The sequence below is a fragment of the Dunckerocampus dactyliophorus genome, chromosome 2 (assembly GCF_027744805.1).
Source record: "Dunckerocampus dactyliophorus isolate RoL2022-P2 chromosome 2, RoL_Ddac_1.1, whole genome shotgun sequence".
NCBI classification, from domain to species: domain Eukaryota; kingdom Metazoa; phylum Chordata; class Actinopteri; order Syngnathiformes; family Syngnathidae; genus Dunckerocampus; species Dunckerocampus dactyliophorus.
The window spans coordinates 19,320,486-19,342,777 of record NC_072820.1 but is presented as its reverse complement, the minus strand read 5'-3'; the positions used below and the strand labels follow the sequence as shown (position 1 = coordinate 19,342,777).

Below are 22,292 nucleotides of genomic sequence, written 5' to 3'. Positions count from 1 at the left end.
GAATCTTCCTCTGAGGGTCACCTGACCATCTTGTCCAACTCGTGGACTCAGTACCGCCATCAAATGAGTGACTTAGTAGGTGTCATGTGTCAAAGTTCTGTTCAGTACAACTTGGTCCTGTCCGTTAGGTCAGGAGTTGACAAGAAGGTTCCGCTGCTTCAGCAAAGAATCTTGTAATGTTGTTTGAAGGTGGCATGTTGCTCATAAAGATCTTAAATAAAGATCTTTTTCCCTTCATTAATCCACTTGGATCCAGCCCCCACCACCAATCCCCCGCCCCTCCTCCGGGAATCCATGGACTGATACCGCCGAAGAGGATTCCTAACAAGCAATTTGCTGTGAAGATTCAATAAGGAGATTGCAGACGCTGCAAGTCCGACACTTCATTTGCTGGCTGACACGGTGAGAAAGGACAACACCAGAACCTCGCTAATGACCCTGAGGTTAAATATAGAACATGAAAAACATCTGGTCAAGTCTTGATTGACTGGCCGAGCTGCAACACAAGGTGTCACCAGAACCAGAACCACAGAACGGCATTTTTTACACAGGCTGTTGGGGAAGTGTAAAATGTTCTGTGCTAGATTATTTCTTCATCCTGTCAGCCTGCGGTCCGTCACACAGGATCTAGACCACTGCTGACCGCTTGACAGGAGCTCAGAGTGATCCTGATAGGAAACCATGTTGGACTTGATGGACCGCCCCCCATGGGAAAGGGTTGCAGTCCAGGTTCCGTCATTCCCCCTTCCCCATCACAGAACCTTGGTGTGGTTTGGACTTTATCATGCCAGACATTTGAGCACAGTTTAGTGCAGAACGTTGCTGATGGTGGTTTTATCACTGGATCTACACACTGGTTCTGGTTCTGCTGACACATGGAAAAGCTTCCAGAGAGATTAGCACATGAGAGGAGTTCTGACGGGAGCAGTTGGACTTTTCGGATCTGACTGATGTCGGAAGACAACAAACGAGCTGATTAGCGCCGTTAATTGGATCCATTAGTGCCCGTTAGGGAGCCTTTTGTTAATTGGACCTCACAGAAGCTAATTAGTTCCCTCACGAGGTCACTAAAACATTCACAGTGTCGACTTTCAGCTTCACATGCTCAGGGGAGGAGCCAAGCAGAGGCGGGATCAATGACGGCAACAAATCACCATCAAACCACCTTAGACTTCCTCAGTTAAAGGTCACAAGTTCGCTCGCTAACAACACACTAACATCATCTTAATGTCTTCATCATCTCATTACTGCTTTCGTAGAACGATGAGGATGACGATGCTGACACAGCAGTTTTAGCCGCAGCTGTAGGAAACGAGTTGGCCTGCAGCGACTTGGTCTTTGGGAAGGCCTCATGTTTAATTATGAGAGATTTAATGAGGGTCACTGAGCGCTGATGAAAGTGTGAATGAATCAAATACATCAGAGGAAAGAAGAGGGGAAGGTAGAAGGAAAGGAAGCAGAAAAAGTAGGAAAGGCGGCGACTAATTCATGAGAGAGTTACGCTGCAAAAGTTAATCTTTCGCTCATCAGTCAAATTCTTCTCATTTTTCTGCGGCGGCTCATCAGTCAGAACTGCTGCATGGCCGTGATGGCACGCTTCCTACTCATCGCTTGGCACCGTTGTGGTCCCTCCTATGGCAAGACATACTGTATCTGCATGTGCGCTTAGCATGCCAGCACAAGAGCGTGTGACATGATAGTACTCAGAAACTGGGTACATTTCCCTGCTCGACCATTTTGACCATGAGAGCTTTCCTGAGGGGACCTTCAGAGTTCTGGTGGTAAAGGTGAGTGGAGCGAGCACAGAGCTGGGTGCCCCGGGTGGATGCGGGGGTTCGGATCTGTCCACTGGCCGTCAGATCTCGTGCCAGCCGCCACCACCGCTCTTCTCTCTTCCTCACAGCGCTTGGCTTACCCTCCAACTCTCATTAAGAAGGAACACTTTGGAAAGGAAGTTGTGGCTCTCGCTGGAAATGATGAGCATTATTAAAAATGAGGTCAAGGAGACGCCATGCGACTGCAGAGAGAGTCAACATGTCATCAAGTGTCTCCTAGCTTGGAACCTGCCTCTCCGTTTCCCGCCAGAGCCCCCCACTCCCTCCCTCTACCCCTTTGTGCCGCGCATTGGCTGATATGCATCCTGTCTCCATGGCAACAGCTGCTCACTGCACTCTCACTGGAGTATCCCTCCACATCACCATGGCGACACCTGCTCACTTCCCTCCATCCTCCCGTCACCCCCATCAGGGATCACCAGTCGTGCCTCATCTGTGCATGTTTCCATGGCGATGCTTGACAACAGGCATACCTCACTGTGATTGGATGCCTGAGGAGGAGCAGCGTAAACAAACATGTCTGCCACACAAACACTGCTGGCCGTGCATGTGCAAAGAAGAATGAAGACACTTTGACGTTAAGAGAAATTATAATAATGCTACTTTAAAATGTCTCCATAATGATAGTCAAGGTCCAAAACCATGCGGAGGAACATGAATTTCTCTTGGAGATGGATAAAGTATGCATCTATCTAGTGTCTGTCTATCTGTCTGTCTATCTATCATTGCAGAATGAATCTTTCTGTTGCACTTAAGAAGAGGTTAACGTGACCTGATGATTGTGTAACAATCGCTTACATAAGATGTTTTCCAAATTCTCCAATGTTCTCCAAAGTCCTGCCAAAAAGCTCTGTTTCCAGTAAAGGAAGGATGTCCAGATCAGGAGAAAGTTCTGGTAATCCATGTCATTGTTATCGTTTAGAACCCTATTTAACAGTAGTTGAATAAACGAGAGAGGCCCCTTCTCCCTCAAACTGCCATCGTGTCTTCTCAATATTCAACGACATAATTGGCGTTGTTGGCAGGACTGGAAGAAGAGACGTTGATGCTTGCAGCTCCGTGGAATGTTCAGTACTGCCAAACTACAGCCGTAAAACAGGTACAATTTCTTGCCATTTTTGGTTTTGCACTGTGGTGCAGCAGAAGCGGGTAGTAGGCATTGATGGTTAAATTGTTCCTAAAAAGAACCTCACGACTGCTTGTGCATTATTAACACGGATGCAGACTGCTGGAGGGCGGGTGGGGTGTGTGTGTGTGTGTGTAGGGGTGGGGTCACTCACACAATATGTGGTTTGCGTGTTTTATTAAAAGTGACTCGAGTCCTGCTGTGTTTACAGCACGACTGGCTGACATTATAAGGCTAAAGTAGAAAAAAGAGCAAGAGGCTCTTGCCTGCTTTGCGTGTGTGTGAGTTTAGGTAATCTATGCTGCAGCAGCTCCTGGCCCGGGAGTTGATTTACTGAGAAAAGAGTACAGGCTGAGTATAAGAGCCGACTGCAAAGGAGTAGCTGGGTTTCTACTTAGTTACAACGGCAAGTTGATTTGTTATTTCGAGTCATTGTGCGCCAAGTCTTTGTAGTTACGGCCTCTAGTTAGGGCGTATAAGTTAGGGGTATAACAATTCATTCACTACATCGATGCATCTATTCATATTTCTACGATTCAACTACATCGATCTGAACACTGAATTGTGTAGTATTTATGAAAGCTTCATGTTAATGTCAGGCATGCATCGTGTTTAGGGAAGAAAGAGAGAAAGGAAGAAAATTTGTTTCAGGAGTTTATAATCTAAAAGTAATAACACTTGAGTATATAAAATATCAAAAATCAATACTTTAGTGTGTATCACACGTGATAGATACTTTATCTCCAAGAGAAATTCACGTTTCCAGCAGCTCTGAAAAGTGTCCTAATAAACGTAATACCTTAAAAGTAAAACAAACAAAGCAAAATAGGAGAGTTAAAAAAAAAAAGAAAATAGAATAAGAATAACTAAATACATACGTAACAGATCACTTCAATTTCAATAATACATAATAATAATACGTAAGTTAATAAGTCTGTGTGTGTTTTTACCGCTCCCCCTCTGTTGTGTTGAAAAGCCGCATGGTGTGGGGGAGGAATGATCTGCTCACTCTATCAGTGGAGCAGGGCAGTGATAGTAATCTGCCACTGAAACTGCTCTTCTGTTGGGAGATGATGTTGTGCATTGGATGATGCTGGTTGTCCATGATGGAGCCTCCTCAGTGTCCTTTGCTCTGCCACAGATGTCAGGCTGTCCAGCTCAGTGCCAATGACAGAGCCTGCCTTCCTCACCTGTTTGTCCAGGTGTGTGGCGTCCTTCTTCTTGAAGCAGCTCCCCCAGAACACTACAGCATACAGGAGGGCACTAGTTACCACAGTTTGGTAGAAGATCTGTAGCAGCTTCTTGCATACGTTGAAGGACGCCAGCCTTCTGAGAAAGTACAGATGGCTCTGCCCTTTCCTGCACAGAGCATCTATGTTGGTCCAGTCCAGTCCAGTTTATCATCCAGATGCACTCCCAGGTATTTGTAGGTTGAACCACCTCCACATGGTTTACCTTTAATGAGAACAGGTTCTGGGTGTGTCCTGTTTCTCCTGAAGTCCACCACCATTTCCCTGGTCTTGGTGGTGTTGAGGTGCAGGTGGTTTGCATTGCACCAGTTGACAAAGTCCTGGATCAGTTTTCTGTACTCATGCCCCTGTCCATTCCTGATACATCCCACGATGGCCGTGTCGTCCGCGTACTTCTGTACATGGCAGAGCACAGAGTTGCACTGAAAGTCGGACGTGTACAAGGTAAACAGAACAGGAAAGAGCACAGTTCCCTGCAGTGCTGCTGGTCACAGTGTCAGACCTGCAGTTCCCCAGTTGCACGTACCTAGGTCTGCCAGTCAGGTAATCCATGCCACCAGGTGTGATCCTACTCCCATCCGTGTCAGTTTGTCCCTGAGGAGCTGAGGCTGGATGGTGTTAAAGGCGCTGGAGAAGTCCAAAAATGTATTCCTTACAGCATCACTGCCTCTGTCCAGTTGAGTGAGATATCGGGGAAACAAGAAGATGATGGCATCCTCAACTCCCCTTTATCCCGGTATGCAAACTGCAGAGGGTGGGCGTGTGGTCTCAGGTGAACAGCGGCCATTCCATGGTCTTCATCAAATGCAATGTCAGGGCTACCGGCCTGAAGTCATTCAGCTCAGCAAGATATGGCCTCTTTGGGACTGGAACGATGCAGGAAATCTTCTACAGCTGTGGAACTCTCCCCAACCCCAAGCTCAGGTGAAAGATGCATTGTTGAGGGTCTCCCAGCTCCCACGCGCAGGCTTTCAATAGTTGAGGTGACACTCCATCCGGACCTGCTGCTTTGCTGGGGCACAGCCTCCTTACCTCCGCACTTACTTGAGCTGCTGTTATTATGGGTTGTGTGAGGGGCGGAGGGTGAGGAGAGGTGTCTGCTTCCGTGCTGGTGACTTGTGTGGTGGCTGCTATGTGGGAGATGGTCTGGTGAAACCTATTAAAAAAATGGTTTAACTGGTTTGCCCTTCTCACATCCCCCTCAATGTGGGCACCTCTCTTTGAGCTGCATGATGGTCCTCATTCCCTGCCACACCTCATTCATGTCGTTGTTCTGCATCCTCTGTTCCATTTTCCTTCTGTACTGCTCCTTTGCTGCCCTTAGCTGGACTCTTAGTTCCTTCTGTACCCGCTTAAGTGCTTGTCTGTCACCGTCTTTGAAGCTCTTCTTCTTCAGGTTCAGAAGGTCTTTGATGTCACTTGTTATCCTGGGCTTGTTGTTAGCAAAGCAGCATACAGTCCTTACTGGCACAACATCATCCATGCAGAGGTTGATGTAGTCTGTGGTGCAGGCGAACATTTCTTCTACTTGTATATTGGCACTGTGGGGGGCCCTGCATAACAATTTAATTTCATAGGAAATTAAAAACAAGTATTCATTAAATTAAAATCAATAGACTACAATAACTAACATTAGGTGAGCATAAACACATATTTACTCTTTTAATCGCAGTGTTTTGAAACACTGAAAATGGCTTTTACTCCAGTAATGATTTTAGGGTTAAAATACCCAGCACAGAAGGATCCATCCATTTTTTATGCCGCTTCTCCTCATTAGGGTCGCAGGGGTATGCTGGAGCCTATCCCAGCTGACTTCAGGCGACAGGCGGGGTACACCCTGGACTGGTTGCAAGCCAATCGCAGGGCACATATAGACAAACGATATATGCAAAATATCTAAAAAATGTGAAAAAAAACGCTAAGTACTTAAGTCAAAGCTGGTTGGAGGGTGGAACATTTGATGTGAGTTTGTGTGAGGTCATGGAACTCCGAATTACAGACTATAAATCCCAAGACAAAAGTAGCAAGAGAACAGAAAAGAGACAATGAATTAGAAATTATAAAATTGTTCAAAAACGAAAGCAAAATCCATCCATCCATCCATCTTCTATGCCGCTTATCCTCATTAGGGTCACGGGTATGCTGGAGCCTATCCCAGCTGACTTCAGGCGAGAGGCGGTGTACACCCTGGACTGGTCGCCAGCCAATCGCAGGGCACATATAGACAAACAACCATTCACACTCACATTCATACCTATGGACAATTTAGAGTCACCAATTAACCTAACATGCATGTTTTTGGAATGTGGGAGGAAACCGCAGTACCCGGAGAAAACCCACGCACGCACGGGATTCGAAGCCAGGTCTTCCCGATCTCCTGGCTGTGACTGTGTGTGGCCAACATGCTAACCACTAGACCACCGTGCGGCCTCGAAGGCAAAATGTTTAGGAAAATTAAGAATTGTGAAATGTCTAAAGCTAAATGGGAAAACAGTTAATAAAAAGAGGAGAATTCAAGCTTCAGTCTTGAATGGACAGCCGGGTGTGGAAACATTTGTCATATCACCGCCGGCTCCACCACTGCACCAGCACCACCAGCCCAAATCCCTATTATCAATGTATACTTCCTGCAACCAAAGGCAAATCAAGCTCCTGAAACAAGGAGGCAACCTGAAATGAAACAAAGTGGCATACCAAAGAGGAGGTTCAACCCTCCAGGAGCCTGTTAGGGATTCCAACAGCCTGGACACATTCGAGAGAACTGTCCAGTTAACCCATGTCCGGCTCCTGGTGGGGTCGAGGGAGGGCTTGATCAACAAGTTCTACCAGTGTTGGTCGATACCGAGCTTCAGAAAAGGTACAACTACACCAGTTGGCCACAAAACTAAAATGATTACTTTGACTGGGCCAGTTAGAAATCCCTTTTAAGCGTGTCAAATACACACTTGTATAATCATTTGTGCAAGTATTGTAAAAACTACGCTTATTGTATTGTATACGTCAACATCGCCGCCATATTGGATGTGGCAAGGCTGTGCTGTAAATGAATACAAGTAAATGTACTTACTTTCATAAAGCACCTTTCTACAAACAAATTTAAGGTAATGCCTCTTGTTTATACATTCACACACACACACTAATATACTTGGCAAACAGTTAGGCACCCAAAATAATGTATTTGATCTTCTCAGATGGCTAACATAAGAACTTTATAGATCCCACACAGGAGTAATTTACATTGCATCACAAGTGCAATGTAAGTAATGCCAAAAAACTATACACAATAAATATCTATAGTAGTTTTAATGAGTAGTTTTAATGCGATAAAATAAGCACAGGAAAGTTATCAATCAAAATAATAATCAGCATGTCCCAGGTGGGCCTGCATGTCAGAGACACTCATCATCACGGCAGACAAGCTTTTAAACTGTCAGAGGAGCAACCTAGCGTGGCCCGCCGTGAAATCCACAACATGTTCCAGATGAATTGCCCCAGTGGCGCTCCAGCAGGAGACTCCAGACTTCCTGTCACCTTGGAGGGACACGACAGGCCTGGCACGACGGATACATCATTCATCTTTGGGGCATTAGTGAAGAACAAACATGGAGGTCCTGCAGTTTCCTTCCTGTTTCACTGACACTTCTCCCAACAGGAAGTGACTAACAAGAAACATTCACGAGGAAGGAAGAACCTCAGAAGAGTCAAGTCACTGACCCACAATGCATTGTGTCTTTGGAGTCTTCATGTGTCCTCACTATATTTCAGCAAAGTTCAACATGAAGGCCATGGGACACTTCCCGTTCTGAGAGCCAATCAGCTACTGCTGCCTCATTAGCCACTAATTAGCCAACTTGGCGCCAACTGCTCCAACGTGAGTTGGCAAAGGTCATCAGAGGAGCGCTTTATCCTCACAAAAGGTCACGGTGACACTTCAGAGGCAAATATGTAAATGAACTAGCTCGTTAAGAAGAAAGAGTTAGTGAGCAGAGCTCTGATTGGCTGACTGACCTCCTAAAATGAAATAACAGATTCCTCTTAAGCACGCATAGAAACCAACACACACAAACACACACACACACACACTCGTCATAGAGTTTGTGTTTCTTTGTCATCACACCTGCTGAATGCACCATGATGAATAAGATGAAGATAATGAGATTTCCAGAAGCTTCTATGAGCTCCAGCAGAGCTGTAGAATACATATTTTGGTTAGCGAGCATTTTTAGACCTGGTTGCCAGGCAACTGACACTCTTTGTTGTACAGGGCTGTGTCATCCTCCTGTAGACGCACGCGCACACACAATACTTGCTCACATACTAAATGATGGCGTCAGCGTGGTGGTGTTGTCTCGGGGGACGCCACTATCAATGCGTTTCATATACACCCCCCACCCCCACTGCAGACACGACCCTACTCGGCCATCCGCTGTGGTTACCACGAGTCCCATGGTTGCCCTGGTAATGGGTATTCCAGATTCCAGTGGGGAGCCTCTCAGGTGCAAAGTGACTGTCAAAGAGAACCTTTACTAGCTGGTGGCAAGAACACGAACACGAAGAAGCCGTCAAACGTACACACAGTCATCAAGAGCTACAGCTGACTACACACACACCCATCTTTTTGTTTTCAACACTAAAAAAGTCCCTTAAAATCACACTGACAGGCCATCAATTGTATGAGAAAGCCAACATATTGTAAGCCCTTTGTAGGCAATCAGAAGCCTAAAGAAAGTCATGAGTGGAAAAGACAACAATAGTAAATGGAGGAAAAGGAAAGTCAGCAAATTAACAATTAATTGTCCTCAAATAAGAAAACATAAGAAGTGTGATATTACACAAAGTAAACAAAACACAAGTGGACCTGGTCTGAGTTTACGAGCAGAACCGAACACCAACGTCACCATTGTCTGGTTGGACCTCAGATCAGCGAACGCCACATGAGAAACAAGAAACACAAAGATCCTGATGACATGACACAAATACTGTACAAGAATAGTTTATAAAGTTGAGTAGTATGTGGACAGGTGAGGTTCTGTGATCAATTATTGACAGGCCGGGTCAGCTGCTAAATGTCAGGGGGTCAGACACATGCTCAGGCGGCACCACTCTTTGGTCTATAAAAGCACCTGACCGCTCAGAAGACCTGAAGTGTAAAGATGACGTTGGATTTAGATTGTCATCTAATCTAAGATAAGCCTTAGAGTCAGTGGAGTTCCAAAGCAATAATGAGATGCATAATTAAGAGCTAATGGTTTTGCTTCACGGGGACATTGTGTGGCTCATTCGTGATGACTTTAGAAGCCTGGTCATGTGACACAAGTGTGAGCCAGCGTTCTTCTGGAAAGTCTTTTGAATGCACTTGTTCCTATCCACTTTGATAACACACACAGGTTGTGTTCTAGTGCTTTCTTGTGCACGTTCCATTATGGCAGCCCAGAGACAAATGCACGTCTGAGAGAGAGCCAGATGTAATTACCTCTTAAAGGCAGGATGTCATCCATCACGCATTTCTTTGTCTCCAGTAAATATGAAGATCTGCTGTTTTTTGGACGCAAAGCTGTCAATGACATGAAGACCAGGCCTGTTAACATTTGCAAATAAGGGTATCTTTTGTGGGGAAAATGAGGGAAAATAATGGAATTCCTCCACCTATCCTAGGGCTGGGCGATACGGACCAAAACTGATAAAAATCACAAAAGCAATCAAATTTAACTCATCAAGAAAACATTGAAAGTTTTCGATATAAAGCCTCTTCAGTTTCAATATTGTAATATTCTTAGTAAGTATAATATGTTAAGACTTGGACAATTATCAGATGTTCTTGGATGTCTGTCTTGTCTAAAATGTTCTGAATGGACTCGCCTCTCCACCATTACAGCTTTTTATACAGAAGAAAAATAACAATCGAGCCAATACTAGATTGTTAACCAGGGGTGACTGTAACATACAGTGACGTAGGACTAAATGTAGCCAAAAGGTTGTTTCTATCAGAGGCACACGGTCATGGAACGCACTACCAGCTCATGTTACAAACTGTGACAATTACCTAACCTTCAAGAAAACACTAAAATGGTGCTTACATCAAAGCGGTCCTGTGCTCATGGGTAATGTCCAATCCAAGCTCCTAATTATTTTTATTGCTTAACAATCTGTAATGTTGTTTGTAAATGTATATTACTTTTATCTTTTTATGGTGCAATAGCTACAGACGAAATGTAGCTATTGCAGCTAATTCTGGCATATTTACTGTGATGAGTTTGCTCATATGTTGATCAATATGTACTGTCCTAATCAAATTAATTATATATACTGTATATCCCAATGTATTTAAGTTGAATATCGATATACTATATCCCGATATTTTTTCTGCAAAATGAGTTTAGGCGAAATCAAAGCCAAATATGCGTGTCAAGTTGTTTTATTAAAATAAATACTTAACATGAGGATGTTTTTTGAAGTTTTAAAGCTTCATGAAAGATGCACATTAAAAAATATTATCTAAAAATAGCTGCGAAATAAAGGACACCATTCTTTTTGAAATAAATATAGAAAAAGTCAAATCTAATCTTTTTTTTTTATAACAAACCTTTAGCCATACTCAAATCATCGGCTAATAACAAAAGCACAAAACAACAAAATATGAAGGAGTGCCCAGTTTAAGAGGAAATTTAAAAATGTCAGCAACCCAAAAATACTTTCAATTGTACAGTAGTATTTTTTAGGTAAACATTTTTAGAAGACACAAGCATGTCCTCATTTTGTGCCAGGAACCCCAACCTGTCAACTGCATCAGGCAGGCAACTGTCTGACTTCCTTACAGGTTTTTAAATATGTTTTTTCCAATGTTGCAACAGGGACCATGTCTTTAGCAATGTGATAGGACACCGCTTCGTGTTGTGGCAGGAGTCGTGCTGCCAGCGCGCAGCTTCACACATTCCTCGTATTGGAGTGTGTGCCAAGCTTTAAGGTGGCGAAAAAGATTTTTTTTATGCTCTGAATTTGAAGTACCTCCACATTACTGAGTTACGACGGAGTATTAGGGCCACATTCTGTCTAATTCTTCCACCGCAGACGCTGTCGCCGGGCTTCTGCTCCACCCCTCCTCCCTCCTCTTGCATGCACGGAGGGACGCTCACACAGGGCAGAGAGATTAGGACGATACAGCGCAAATCCAGTCTATATCGATATGAACGATTGGTTGTTTTTGATATCGTGCTTAAAGTAAATATCGATACAGGTATATTAAAAATATCGATATATTGCCCAGCTCTAACCTATCCCCAATCCCCCAGACAACATTATATCTCCTTCTGGATCCCGTCTACAGCACTAAGCCTTCTGGGTAATGTAGTATGTAAAAATGTACCTACACAGCAAACGAGGACAATGCAACGCATTGGCAGTGGGCAGTCGGGTCTATATACAGTCAAAACTTGTCAAAAAATTTCGCCTAAATTTTGCCTCAGTTTTCATATACTGTCTCAGTTTTTGTATACAGTATTGTACGTAACAACCTAGTTTGTTCACCCAATACTGTATCATTTGTGTGAAATTCCAAACAAAGCACCCTACGCATGCTGACTCACTGTCTGTGCATTTTTTTATTGAGTGTGACTGCTACATAACCAACCATGGGGCCAAAGAAAGAGAAACACTATTCGCTTTCACCAGGATGTACGGGAGGTCTGCACCAACCACAAGCTGAATCTATTCATCATTTATAATTATTTTGCATTGTTTTCTGCATGTCCAAAGCTGATTATTGGATTTACATTATTTCCCATTAAAAAAAAAAATTACCTCAGTTTTCATACATTGCGGTTTTCATCTGAACTTTTGGAACAAGTTAATAACAAAAGCTGAGGAACCACTGTGCCACATCACCCAGAAGGTTTAGAGCTGTAGACTGGATCCGGAAGGAGATATGTTGTGCGGTTAGAGCAGCAGAGGGTCGCAGAGCCATTTTCAGTGATTTGCTAGTCTTGCCAAAGTTGTGTGATGACCCTATGTTGCTGAATGCACCTCACATTCTATTTGCTTGCTATGCCACCACGAGGTGCATGCCATGTTTACGGCCAACTTGGCCAAGCCTGAGCAGGAGGGGAAGGACATCAAGTGTGAAATTAACGTACCATCCGTCCAATACGCAGCTAGATCGCCTTTACTGTATACTGTATCTGTTGGAGAAGAGCGCACTATGAAGAGACAAGCGTGTCACCGTGTTGCACCGTGTCGCAGGTACCGTTTCAAGCCAAGTTACATCTATTGACCCTGGCAGAGGGGTGGTCTACTGAAGAAATGGACCTTCTATTATTATTACACTTACCTGCTGAGTTAACCGGAAAAAGTTAAATTTGTATATTTTGAATTGTACTTTTTGTTCATCTGAGGAGTTTGATTGTTGAGCGTGATTTTCTTAAAGATGTTTCACCTCTCGTCCAGGTCTAAGTCCAGGTGCTCATTCAACTCCTCAGATACATCATGTACAGAAAACTTTTACACACACTTGTTGTTCAAATAATTTTTGAATTTGTAGATAAAAATGTATTGTTCCTGAGCAGGAAGAGGGCGAGATATAATGTTTGCGACACGTTAGAAAGTAAGCGCCCTCTGCAAACTTGTTGCAAACAGGCCCTTTAAATATAAAATAGCTAAGAAGCGTTATCGTAGTTGAAAAATGTCAATTTGGGTTGCCGCTTGTCATTGGGGGGAGACGGTGGGTCCCGCAGATAAACCAGTTGAGAAGCACTGTGTTAAAGCAATAAAGAGTTGAGATATGCAGTAGTTGCATGTTGCTGCTCCTGGTTTGTCTACAGAAGACCCAAACATAATCATTGCTGTGTTGCAAGCATAGCTAGCGTCACCACTGTCACCAGCAGTAGAGAAGAGGATTTTTTTAATTGAAGTTAAAAATAAAAAATACATTTACCGGAAACTATTTTAATGGGACATGGATGGGAAAGAAGGGCAAAGTAGAGGACTTTCCCAGGGAAAGTGGGAGGCTTGGCAGGTATGATGAAGACACAAGTTAAACATTAACACTGAGGCACAAAAGTGCTTGTTCTGTCAAAGAGGGAACATTGGTGTCCTTTGCAAATGTTCTGAAGTGGAAAGTCCAACGTGTGGTGTCAGCATTCCCTGATCCCTCAGCCAGCCCCCCCGCTGTGTCCTCTCCCGCCCTTCAAATGCCACCCGTGGGCCTGCATCACTGACAGGGCTTCGGCTTTAAAGTGTGTTCGCCCCGCACTCACAACTGGCAGGCCCCCTGCTGGTTGTCACACTTTTTAGTGGACCAGCAGAACCAGAAGGATGTTTAAAATGGACCCTGAAAGCCAACCAATAGAAGCAAGGACACACTCAGGATAATTTACAATAGAATAGAATTAAATAGAACTAAATGATTTGCTAAGGCATCTCTGTGTGGAGTTTGCATGTTCTCCCCGTGCGAGCGTGGGTTTTCTCCGGGTACTCTGGCTTCCTCCCACATCTAACATGCACTAACATGCATGTTAGGTTAACTGGCGACTCTAAATTGTCCATAGGTATGAATGTGAGTGTGAATGGTTGTTTGTCTATTTGTGCCCTGAGATTGGCTTGCGACCAGTCCAGGGTGTACCCCGCCTCTCACCCGAAGTCAGCTGGGATAGACTCAAGCATACCTGCGACCCTTATGAGGATAAGCGGCATAGAAGATGGATGGATGGATGATTTGCTAATGCTCAGCTATTGAATGTCATGTGCAGTTCGGAATGGAATTTGGACAATGACCAAGTCATTGTTGTCCAAAAGGACCAAACCAACATGTCTACCTCCTCTGGCGGCCAATCAGAGGCTTCTTTGCTGTCAGGAAGCAGGAAGCGTTCCAAGGAGGGAGGAAGCAGAGAAGAGGCTCCATTAGGAAGGATGCAAAATAAAGCATGAATAAATGATGAGTGGACTTCACGCTGTAGTGACTGCACAGTCAGCGCTGGGGGGCTGTTGGGGGGGGGGGGGGGCGGAGGGGGGGGGGGGGGGACTGTGAAATGTGATGCTGCTGAATATTCTAACTGCTAAGCTTTTTTCATATTTCACTAATAAAACACATTGTGTGTTCATCATCAACGTGTGTGGTAGCGTCACGGTGCTACAGGAAGTAGCAGGGATGAGAGAACATTAACCAGCACACCCCCACCTGGCTCAGGTTTGGGGTCAGGGGGACAGATCTTCTTTCTGCCACCAGTAAGATCATCCTCCTCAGGGTCTTACCGTTCCGTCTCCCCGACCCCCATCGATCCACTTCTGTGTGTGTGTACATGGGTGTGTGTGTGTGTGTTTGTATTTGTGTATATGTGCACGTAAGAGTTACATATCAGGTTAGCTGCCTATATGAGTACGTGTGTGTGCGCCTCACTGTTTCTGTCAAACCAAACATTGTTCATTGTTCAAATGAACTTCAGTATTACTACTATTTACTACTATTTCTCCTTTATTTGTACTATTACTACTATTTCTACTAGGGATGTCCAGAGCCACATTTTTTGGCTTCCCATCCGATCCGATTTTTGTTTTTTCAATAATAATAAGCTTTTGTTACAAACATGAATTTGTGGAATTGAATATGGTTATGAAAACAGCTCTTCAAAGCATTAAAAATAATGCAACCAAAGTATTGCTGAATGTACTTTTTTATTACCCAGCATGACCAACAATATAGTTTGGCTTTGTTTCAACCTTCTGTGAGTCAGCTCCCTACTCCAATAAAAGTCCATCCAATAAAAGATAACATTGGAAAAAATGAGCGTGCAAAATATTTTTAGGGTAGGATTAATCATTTCACATGGTTATAGATCAATTTGTGGTGTGATTTAGAATATATGATTTTTTTTTAACAAACTATCTCCCTATGAAATCAGTTTTATTTTTTCCCAAATTCAGTTTTTCCTGTTTTTTTAGAATTTAGTTTTTTACCTTTTCCATTTATTTTACCAGCATAGAGTGTGTGTTATTTGGGTTAGTGAATAAAATACAAAAATCTACAAAAAAATGTATTGATGCAACACATCATTGGCCCATTTTGTCCAGTAATTGAGAAATGGGTGTAGCTTAGCTAACTTTTCTAATGGGATGGGAGCCTCAGCACATATTGCTACAAAATCTTCAACAAACTGTAATTCCCATGCTTGTGATTAAGGAAGATGTAGTCAACGATGAAATTCCAATCGCGTTAATAATGTAAGATATTTTACACCTAAATACCTGTAAGATAATTACACCTTTTTTTTTTTTACACAATTAGACAAATGTGACGAAAAGAGCTCTTATTTTGAAGGCCTGAATGTGCTGTGTGTGTTGAGAATGGCAATTGATGGTTTATGCGAGCTGGGTGCAAGAATAAACGTGCCTCTCGCCTTTTTCCACTCAGAACCTGCATTGGAAAATGGTCCTCACATTAAAGCAGTACAACACAACATGGTCAAGTCGCGCGCACACACACACACACAGCTGCACTAGCTAAACTAAGTGAACTCCACTAGCTTCCATTCATGCTCAGTAACAGAGGAGTTTCCAAGGTTTTTGCCACCATTTCGACATGTTTACTAGTGTGTGTGCGGCCCCTATAAAAAGCAACCAGTGGTCAGAGCAGCACTTCCCGTGCGAGCTCCCCGTACCATGACGCAGCAGTCCGGGCACAGTGAGAAGGAACTACCTCTATAGCTACAGAGCCAAATATACAATGTCCAACGTGAAACTGACTTCACCACGGTACAACGGAAGCTGATATTATCCGATCTTCACAAATACAGCGGATCGGCAGCTACTACTTTCTACTACTACTTTAACTATTACTATTTGTATTTGCACTATATCTACTACTATTTGTAGCCTACTATAATTACAACTGTTTGTACTATTTTCATACCTGTCAACATTTGCATTTGAAAATACGAGAAATTGTGGGGGTTTTTTCATGAAAGTTAAAATACAGGAAAAACTTGGGAAACTATTAAAATCGGAGGGCACCAGAAAAGAAGGTCAAATATGGGAGTTTCCCAGGGCAAAGGTTGACAGATACAGTAAGTCTATTTTGTCAGTTACTATTACTCTCACTTCAAATATTACTATTACCTTACTATTATTACAAGTGTTGCTGATAATATTTTGATCACTGCATCTGTTATCATCAATATTAGTATTTCTGCTACTACAGTAAATAGTACAAGAAGCAGATAAAGTAGGACAGGTAGGGAGCAGAAGACGAGACAAATTGAAAGTACGGTAATAAAAAGGTGAGGTAAAGGTAATGTGAGTGAAGGAGTCAAAAGGTCCTGTGATGTAATAGCGTGTAGTAATAGTAATAATCGTCATAAAGTAGAGACAAACACTCCTGTCATGCGTAGGCGTTCAAATGATTTGTAGCGTGAAATGTTTGCGTAGCAATGAGAGCGAAATGGCGGGTCAAAGAGTTCACGTCCTTCATCATGGTTGGCGTCGACATGTTAATGCGGCACAGATGCGTAGTCCTCCAAAGATCATTACAATAAAAGTGGACTCATGTTGCACCTTTAATGACACTCTGATGACTCCTCTTCCCACAATCCATCATTTTGTCCTGAACACCAATACCCCATCTCTGTCACAAACGAGCTAAGGCGTCACCATTAGCCACCTGCCTGTGCAACCATGTCGACACTAAAATAAACATCTGGAGAACTTTAACTCTTTCTATTTTGTTTATTAGCACCTTAGTGGCTAACATTTGTTTATTAGCATTACCACGACCACTGCTAATGCTTATAAGCATACGTAACAAACAGTAAAATTAGCATGCCTATGTTTGTATGTGTTTAACAGCTAGTCATATTTAATATCAGTAATATTTAATATCAGTAATATCAATATTACATTGTGCTAGTGTATACACTCTGCATGTTCTTTCTGCTGCATTAACACCTCACTCATAATGTGGCTGATGGCCTCCTGAAGCTTCATCCTAGAGACACTTGCTCTGCACACATACGTGCTTTTTGACATCTGCCCATTTCTTGTGCGCCCTCAAGGCCTGAGCACCGCTTTATAGATGGGTCCCAGAGAACCGCAGGAACGTTTAAAAAGAAAACACGTAAAATGTGGCTAATTACCTTCATCCAATCTTACGCGTCAAACGTGTGGGCAGCGCGATGGCCACTAAAGGAGGAGTGGGGTCACATGGTAGTCACTATTTCATCTATATTGCAGTGGGGATGGGAGGGTTAATGGTTTGATTAGTTGCCGCTAACGACTTCACCATTCGCAGAAACAACGTGCATTAAATGACCACAGAGTGACCATTAGCCACGCTGTTAAACACTGTTAGCACTTCCTAATGCTTCCATTGATTAGGAAACACACGCCATGTCACATGATCAGTGCACATCTAAAGCGACTGTTACATGACTAGTGCACGTATAGAGGTGGTCACATGACCAGTAGTGATGAAGATTGACAGGTCCAGGTGGCTTCCTGCTGACTGTCAGCGGTAACGGCAGATAAACGTCAGATTAGAAAACAGAGACAAACTAATTGCCAGCAATGCCAGCAGCAACCCCCTGAAGGGGTGTCCATCTTGGCAATGCTCTGAATGCACAGGAAAATGTTGAAAATATTGTCAAGCACGGCGTGTTTATGTCAGAAAGATCAAAGCTCCCTAAAGGCCTCACGTCAGCTCAATTCAAACCAATCAGCATCTTTCTGCACATGATGGCTCAAGACCTCCGCCGTGGTGAAACACCCCCTAATTACTGCTCAGCACTGCTATGTGTTAGTCATCTTAAACATCATGTGACTTCTCAAACTCATCATGTGACCTCACACAATAATTTCTGCCCGTTCGACAAAATAACACCCAATAAGAATTAGGATTGATCACGTCTTCTCTCGGTCAAACAACAGCATGTTGGCGTCTCAATCAGAGACCACCATCAGCATCATGTTGGTGTCACGTCACCTGCTGGTCAAAGCAGAAGGCCTCCAGTACTATGAAGGTGAAGAGGCGTGTCCAGAGTGAAGGACAGGTTGGAATATGAAGACGGCAAGTTGTCTGGACACCCGGACAAGGTCAAAGGTGACTATCAGGTCACTGATTCATCGGCCTGACCAGATGTCGCCATGGAGACCGGCTGGCAACACGTCAGGGTTTTCTGCAAGAAGACGCTGGCACATTTTGAAGTTGACAGCTGACGCGGCACCGCTCTGATGATGTCACACGTTCTCTTCCCGCGTGAGGTGGTGGCTGACAAAAGGCTGACACCCTGACACCAGCACATATGCGGCGGCCATATTGGAAGCACCATGCGTCGGTAGACGCGACAGATGTCTCAATGTCACTGAAGCAATGTGACAAGAGGGGAACGCAAGCTCTGCTTTCCGCCCTGAACTTTGAAACGTGCATGCCAATGCTCTGGAGTCACATGACAGGAAGTGCGAGTGGGCACATCAGTTATACTATTTACCTCTGCACGGAATCACATTTAGTAGTTAGCTAGTTTGATAGCACACTGTGACACTTAATAATAGCATGACTGTCACCTACAGGACTGGAGAGAAATGAAGCCTTGGGGGAGGTCTGTGGAGCATTCGCCTTATTTCTCTACATTTGGACCATTCTTGATGGCATCATCAGGATGGTCTGGATTGACTGACAGCTTCCAGCAGGAAATGGAGCCAAAAATTCCAAAAACAAACTTAGTGGTGACATCTGCTGGAAGTTTGATACCACCTTCATGAGCAAGAACCAGAACCTCCATGTGAAAGTGTGTGACGGGTGTGACATGTGCTGTGATGGTGTTACTCACACGAAAGCGTGGTAGAGCAGCGCCCATCCTCGCGGTCTCTCCAAGGCGTCGTAGATCAGGTTCTGGATCCTTCTCTTACGGATGTTATTCCTTTTGGCAGGCCGGCTGTAGTTCAGGGGGGTCTTGGCCAGGAGTCCAATGGCCATGCCCTGAGAGGCCCGCTTGTAGTCCTCCCGGCCCGCCGACACCAGCAGCAGGGCACCATCCTTGTCCACGCCCCCGCCACCGCCGCTCTGGTCCAGTGGATCCCTCTTGTGCTCCTCTGAGCTGCTAGCGACGGTCCTGGACCGAAGTCCCATGGTCAGTGTTGGATGCCCACGGCGGGCCACATGCCATGGTCTGGTCTGGACCAACTCCCCCCCACACACCTCTCAGCCCCGGGTCATTTAAGGATGTAGAGGGAGGGGCTCAGTGATGACACTGAAACACAAGACCAGGCCAATCAGGAAGAACAAGAAGAAAAAGAAGAAGAGGTGGTGGCAGTAACAAGTCCAAGACTAAACACTCAGTGAGGTAAGATCAACTCAAACTCTAACATCAACTCACAAGGAGGAGCGCTGAGTACGTACAGGATTTCAATTAAATGAAATGACGCTCACGCGCATTCCGAGGCCCCCGTCACTCAAGTCCTTAATTGACTTCTAAAAAACACATTTGCTCTGGTCGTCACGCACGCGTAGCAGACAAAGACCTGGCGCGCAGCAGCCTCGCTGACACACACACGCACGCCCGCCCCAAATAACCCCAAATAACAACAGACGAGGAAACAAAGCAGACTCACCAGCGTGCATGGCACCTGTCTCCTGGGCTGCCCGCATCCATCAAGCTCGCGAAGGAAGCGAAGAAGAGGAGGAGGAGGAGGAGAAACAGAAGATGGAAGAAGGGGAGATGGAAGAGGAGGGTGGAGACGGAGGATGGAGAGCAGAGATGCAGAGTGGAGGAGGTCGATAGAGGAAGTGAAGCAGAGCAGCAGCGAGAAAGCCTAACACCATGGACGCGACGTGCGCGTGCACGCAGACAAGACAGGGGGTGCACGCACAGAATGGGGGGGGGGGTACACCTTGTTCAAGAGGGAGCTGCACGAGCACGCACCAGCTCAGCTCCTCTTAGCTGAAAGGAAAAACAACAGTCATACTGCTGACACGAGAACATCATCACCATCGTGACAATGTCATCATGAGAACAACGTGAGAACATCATCATGAGAACATGAAAACAACATCATTACATCATCATGAGAACATCATAATGAGAACAACAAAACGTGAGATGGACTGCTGAGCTCCTCATGCACGCTCATCCACCCATCAGATCAATAAAGCAAATATTGATTGACAGCCAATTGAAGGTAGCGTTAAATAGCAATGAGCAATGAACATTCAATTGCTTCATCAATAAACATGCTTCTCTGTGTGATTGACGACCACACACACATACACACACGCACACAGTCAGTCACTAAGGGCTGAGGTAGATGTCTCAGTACAATAATTGATGGTCATGTTTGTGATGAATGTAATAAACCTAGTAAACATCAGAGCAGCTGACCACAGTGACATATGGCACTGTTCAAATAGATTGGATCACTGTGGTCCTCACAGTTCCTGTGATGGGACTAATTACATGAAAGAAGACGCATATAAAGTGTCTGCTGGGAGTGGACTTGTTAGGACATCTCCAGTCAGAAAATACCAACACAACTCATATCTGACACTTTTGGCAGCCTCCTGTAGGGTACCGATCACTGTGGTCAGGTGGCTAACGTGGCGGAGCTAAACAGTGCAGTGTTGGTGGATAGAGAAAGGACACTTCGAGAATGGAGACTTCTAGAATGGACATATACTTCTAAAATGTACCAGAAGGTTACCAAGGTTAGCAGAGACGTTAATGCGAAGCCTCACTTGTAGAATTGTATCAGATTGATAGCAGATCAATATGTGACTGCTGATGGAAGATCAATATCCTTCATTCATCATGCGTCATGTTACAGAGAAGCATGGGAGCGATGGGGGCAGGGTGGGCATCTTGGCCTTTAAGGGTTCATTCACCTACGCAGTCCTTCTTTGAATAAAACCTTTTCATTTGTACTTGGACGTCCAAACTTTAGCTCAGATGTTCCAGCTGTGGTTACCAAGGTAATGCTCTCACATACGTGTACTCACTCATCTGTCAATCATCACTGTGTCTCCTGCCGGTCAATCCCTGTGTAGAAGATAGACTGGTGTTTGCCGAAACATGGACAAACTTGTTTTCCGTGCCTTCGCTGGGAAGTGAGGAGGAGGGGAAGGTGGAGAAGGAGGAGGAGGAGGAGAGGTTCAGTTTCAAGTGGGCAAGCAGAAAAAGAATCGCTGAGCTCAGCGTCGGTTCTGGCGGAAGCTTCCTGTTACACAACAGCTCCTGGAGGCCCAGCTTGTCTGATTCCCAATGGGAAGTTCTGGATTTGCTTGCCATTTCACGCAATCATTGTCATCATCATGTTTTCTGTATGATGCTGTGAAGACCATCGTGGTCGTCGGGAAACAAGTACATAAACCTGTGTGATGTCGCAAGGACAAGTCAGACTGAACAAGATTAGTTTCCAGCATCAGAGAGGATGCAGGACAGAGCTGGAGGGAGGCGGGGTGCTGATGTGTGGTATGTACAGGGGGGTTGGTGGGTGATACTCCCACTACTTAAATAATTAATCCAAAAACAAGGTAGGGAGCGCAAGACAGTCCGTAAAAACAATGGAATCTCTCTCAAGACACATTCCAAGATGGCATCCATGATTCCACGACAGCGTGGCGTTAACGGAGCCACCTGAGATTTGACTCGTCATTCACGGAGCGGCCAATGCCAACAGCTCCAGCTAAAGCAGCAAGTCATGGACGGTCATCTATTCATCACCAGGACAGCTCTGCTAATGGCGCTGTCAAGGCCGCACTTCACGACTCTTGAGGTCAAGTCAACGATGTCTGAGTGAGCGTTCTCAATCACCTGGAAAACATCTCTGATGAATCTGAAGGAGGGAAACTGGGGGGTCATCGCACGGGCACCAAGCACTGGCCTGGTCCTGTTGGTCAACAATAAAAACGTATCACTTTAACAGACACAGCCAAAATAACAAACACCATATTCATTTCAACTGTTTAAAATTGTTTACTTGTTCCAACAATACAACATAAAATAACAAGCACCACTAGAGAGGTTCCATCCACCCATTTTCTATGCCGCTTATCCTTCACTAGGTTCACGGTGGTATGCTGGAGCCTATCCCAGCTGACTTCGGGCGACA

At 44.6% G+C, this 22,292-nt stretch overlaps 1 protein-coding gene across 1 annotated transcript in view; it reads right to left on the bottom strand.

Annotated features, from left to right (window-relative positions):
- The window catches only part of kcnq3 (potassium voltage-gated channel, KQT-like subfamily, member 3), a 30,763-nt gene extending 10,606 nt beyond the window's left edge, over positions 1-20,157 (bottom strand). The window contains exons 1-2 of the mRNA XM_054767705.1: positions 19,800-20,157; positions 19,019-19,438 (exon numbers count right to left, since the gene is read on the bottom strand). Coding sequence (XP_054623680.1) covers positions 19,019-19,317 — 299 coding nt within the window. The 5' untranslated portion in view covers positions 19,318-19,438; positions 19,800-20,157. The remainder of the gene's footprint in view (positions 1-19,018; positions 19,439-19,799) is intronic.
- Between the last annotated feature and the right edge of the window lie 2,135 nt (positions 20,158-22,292).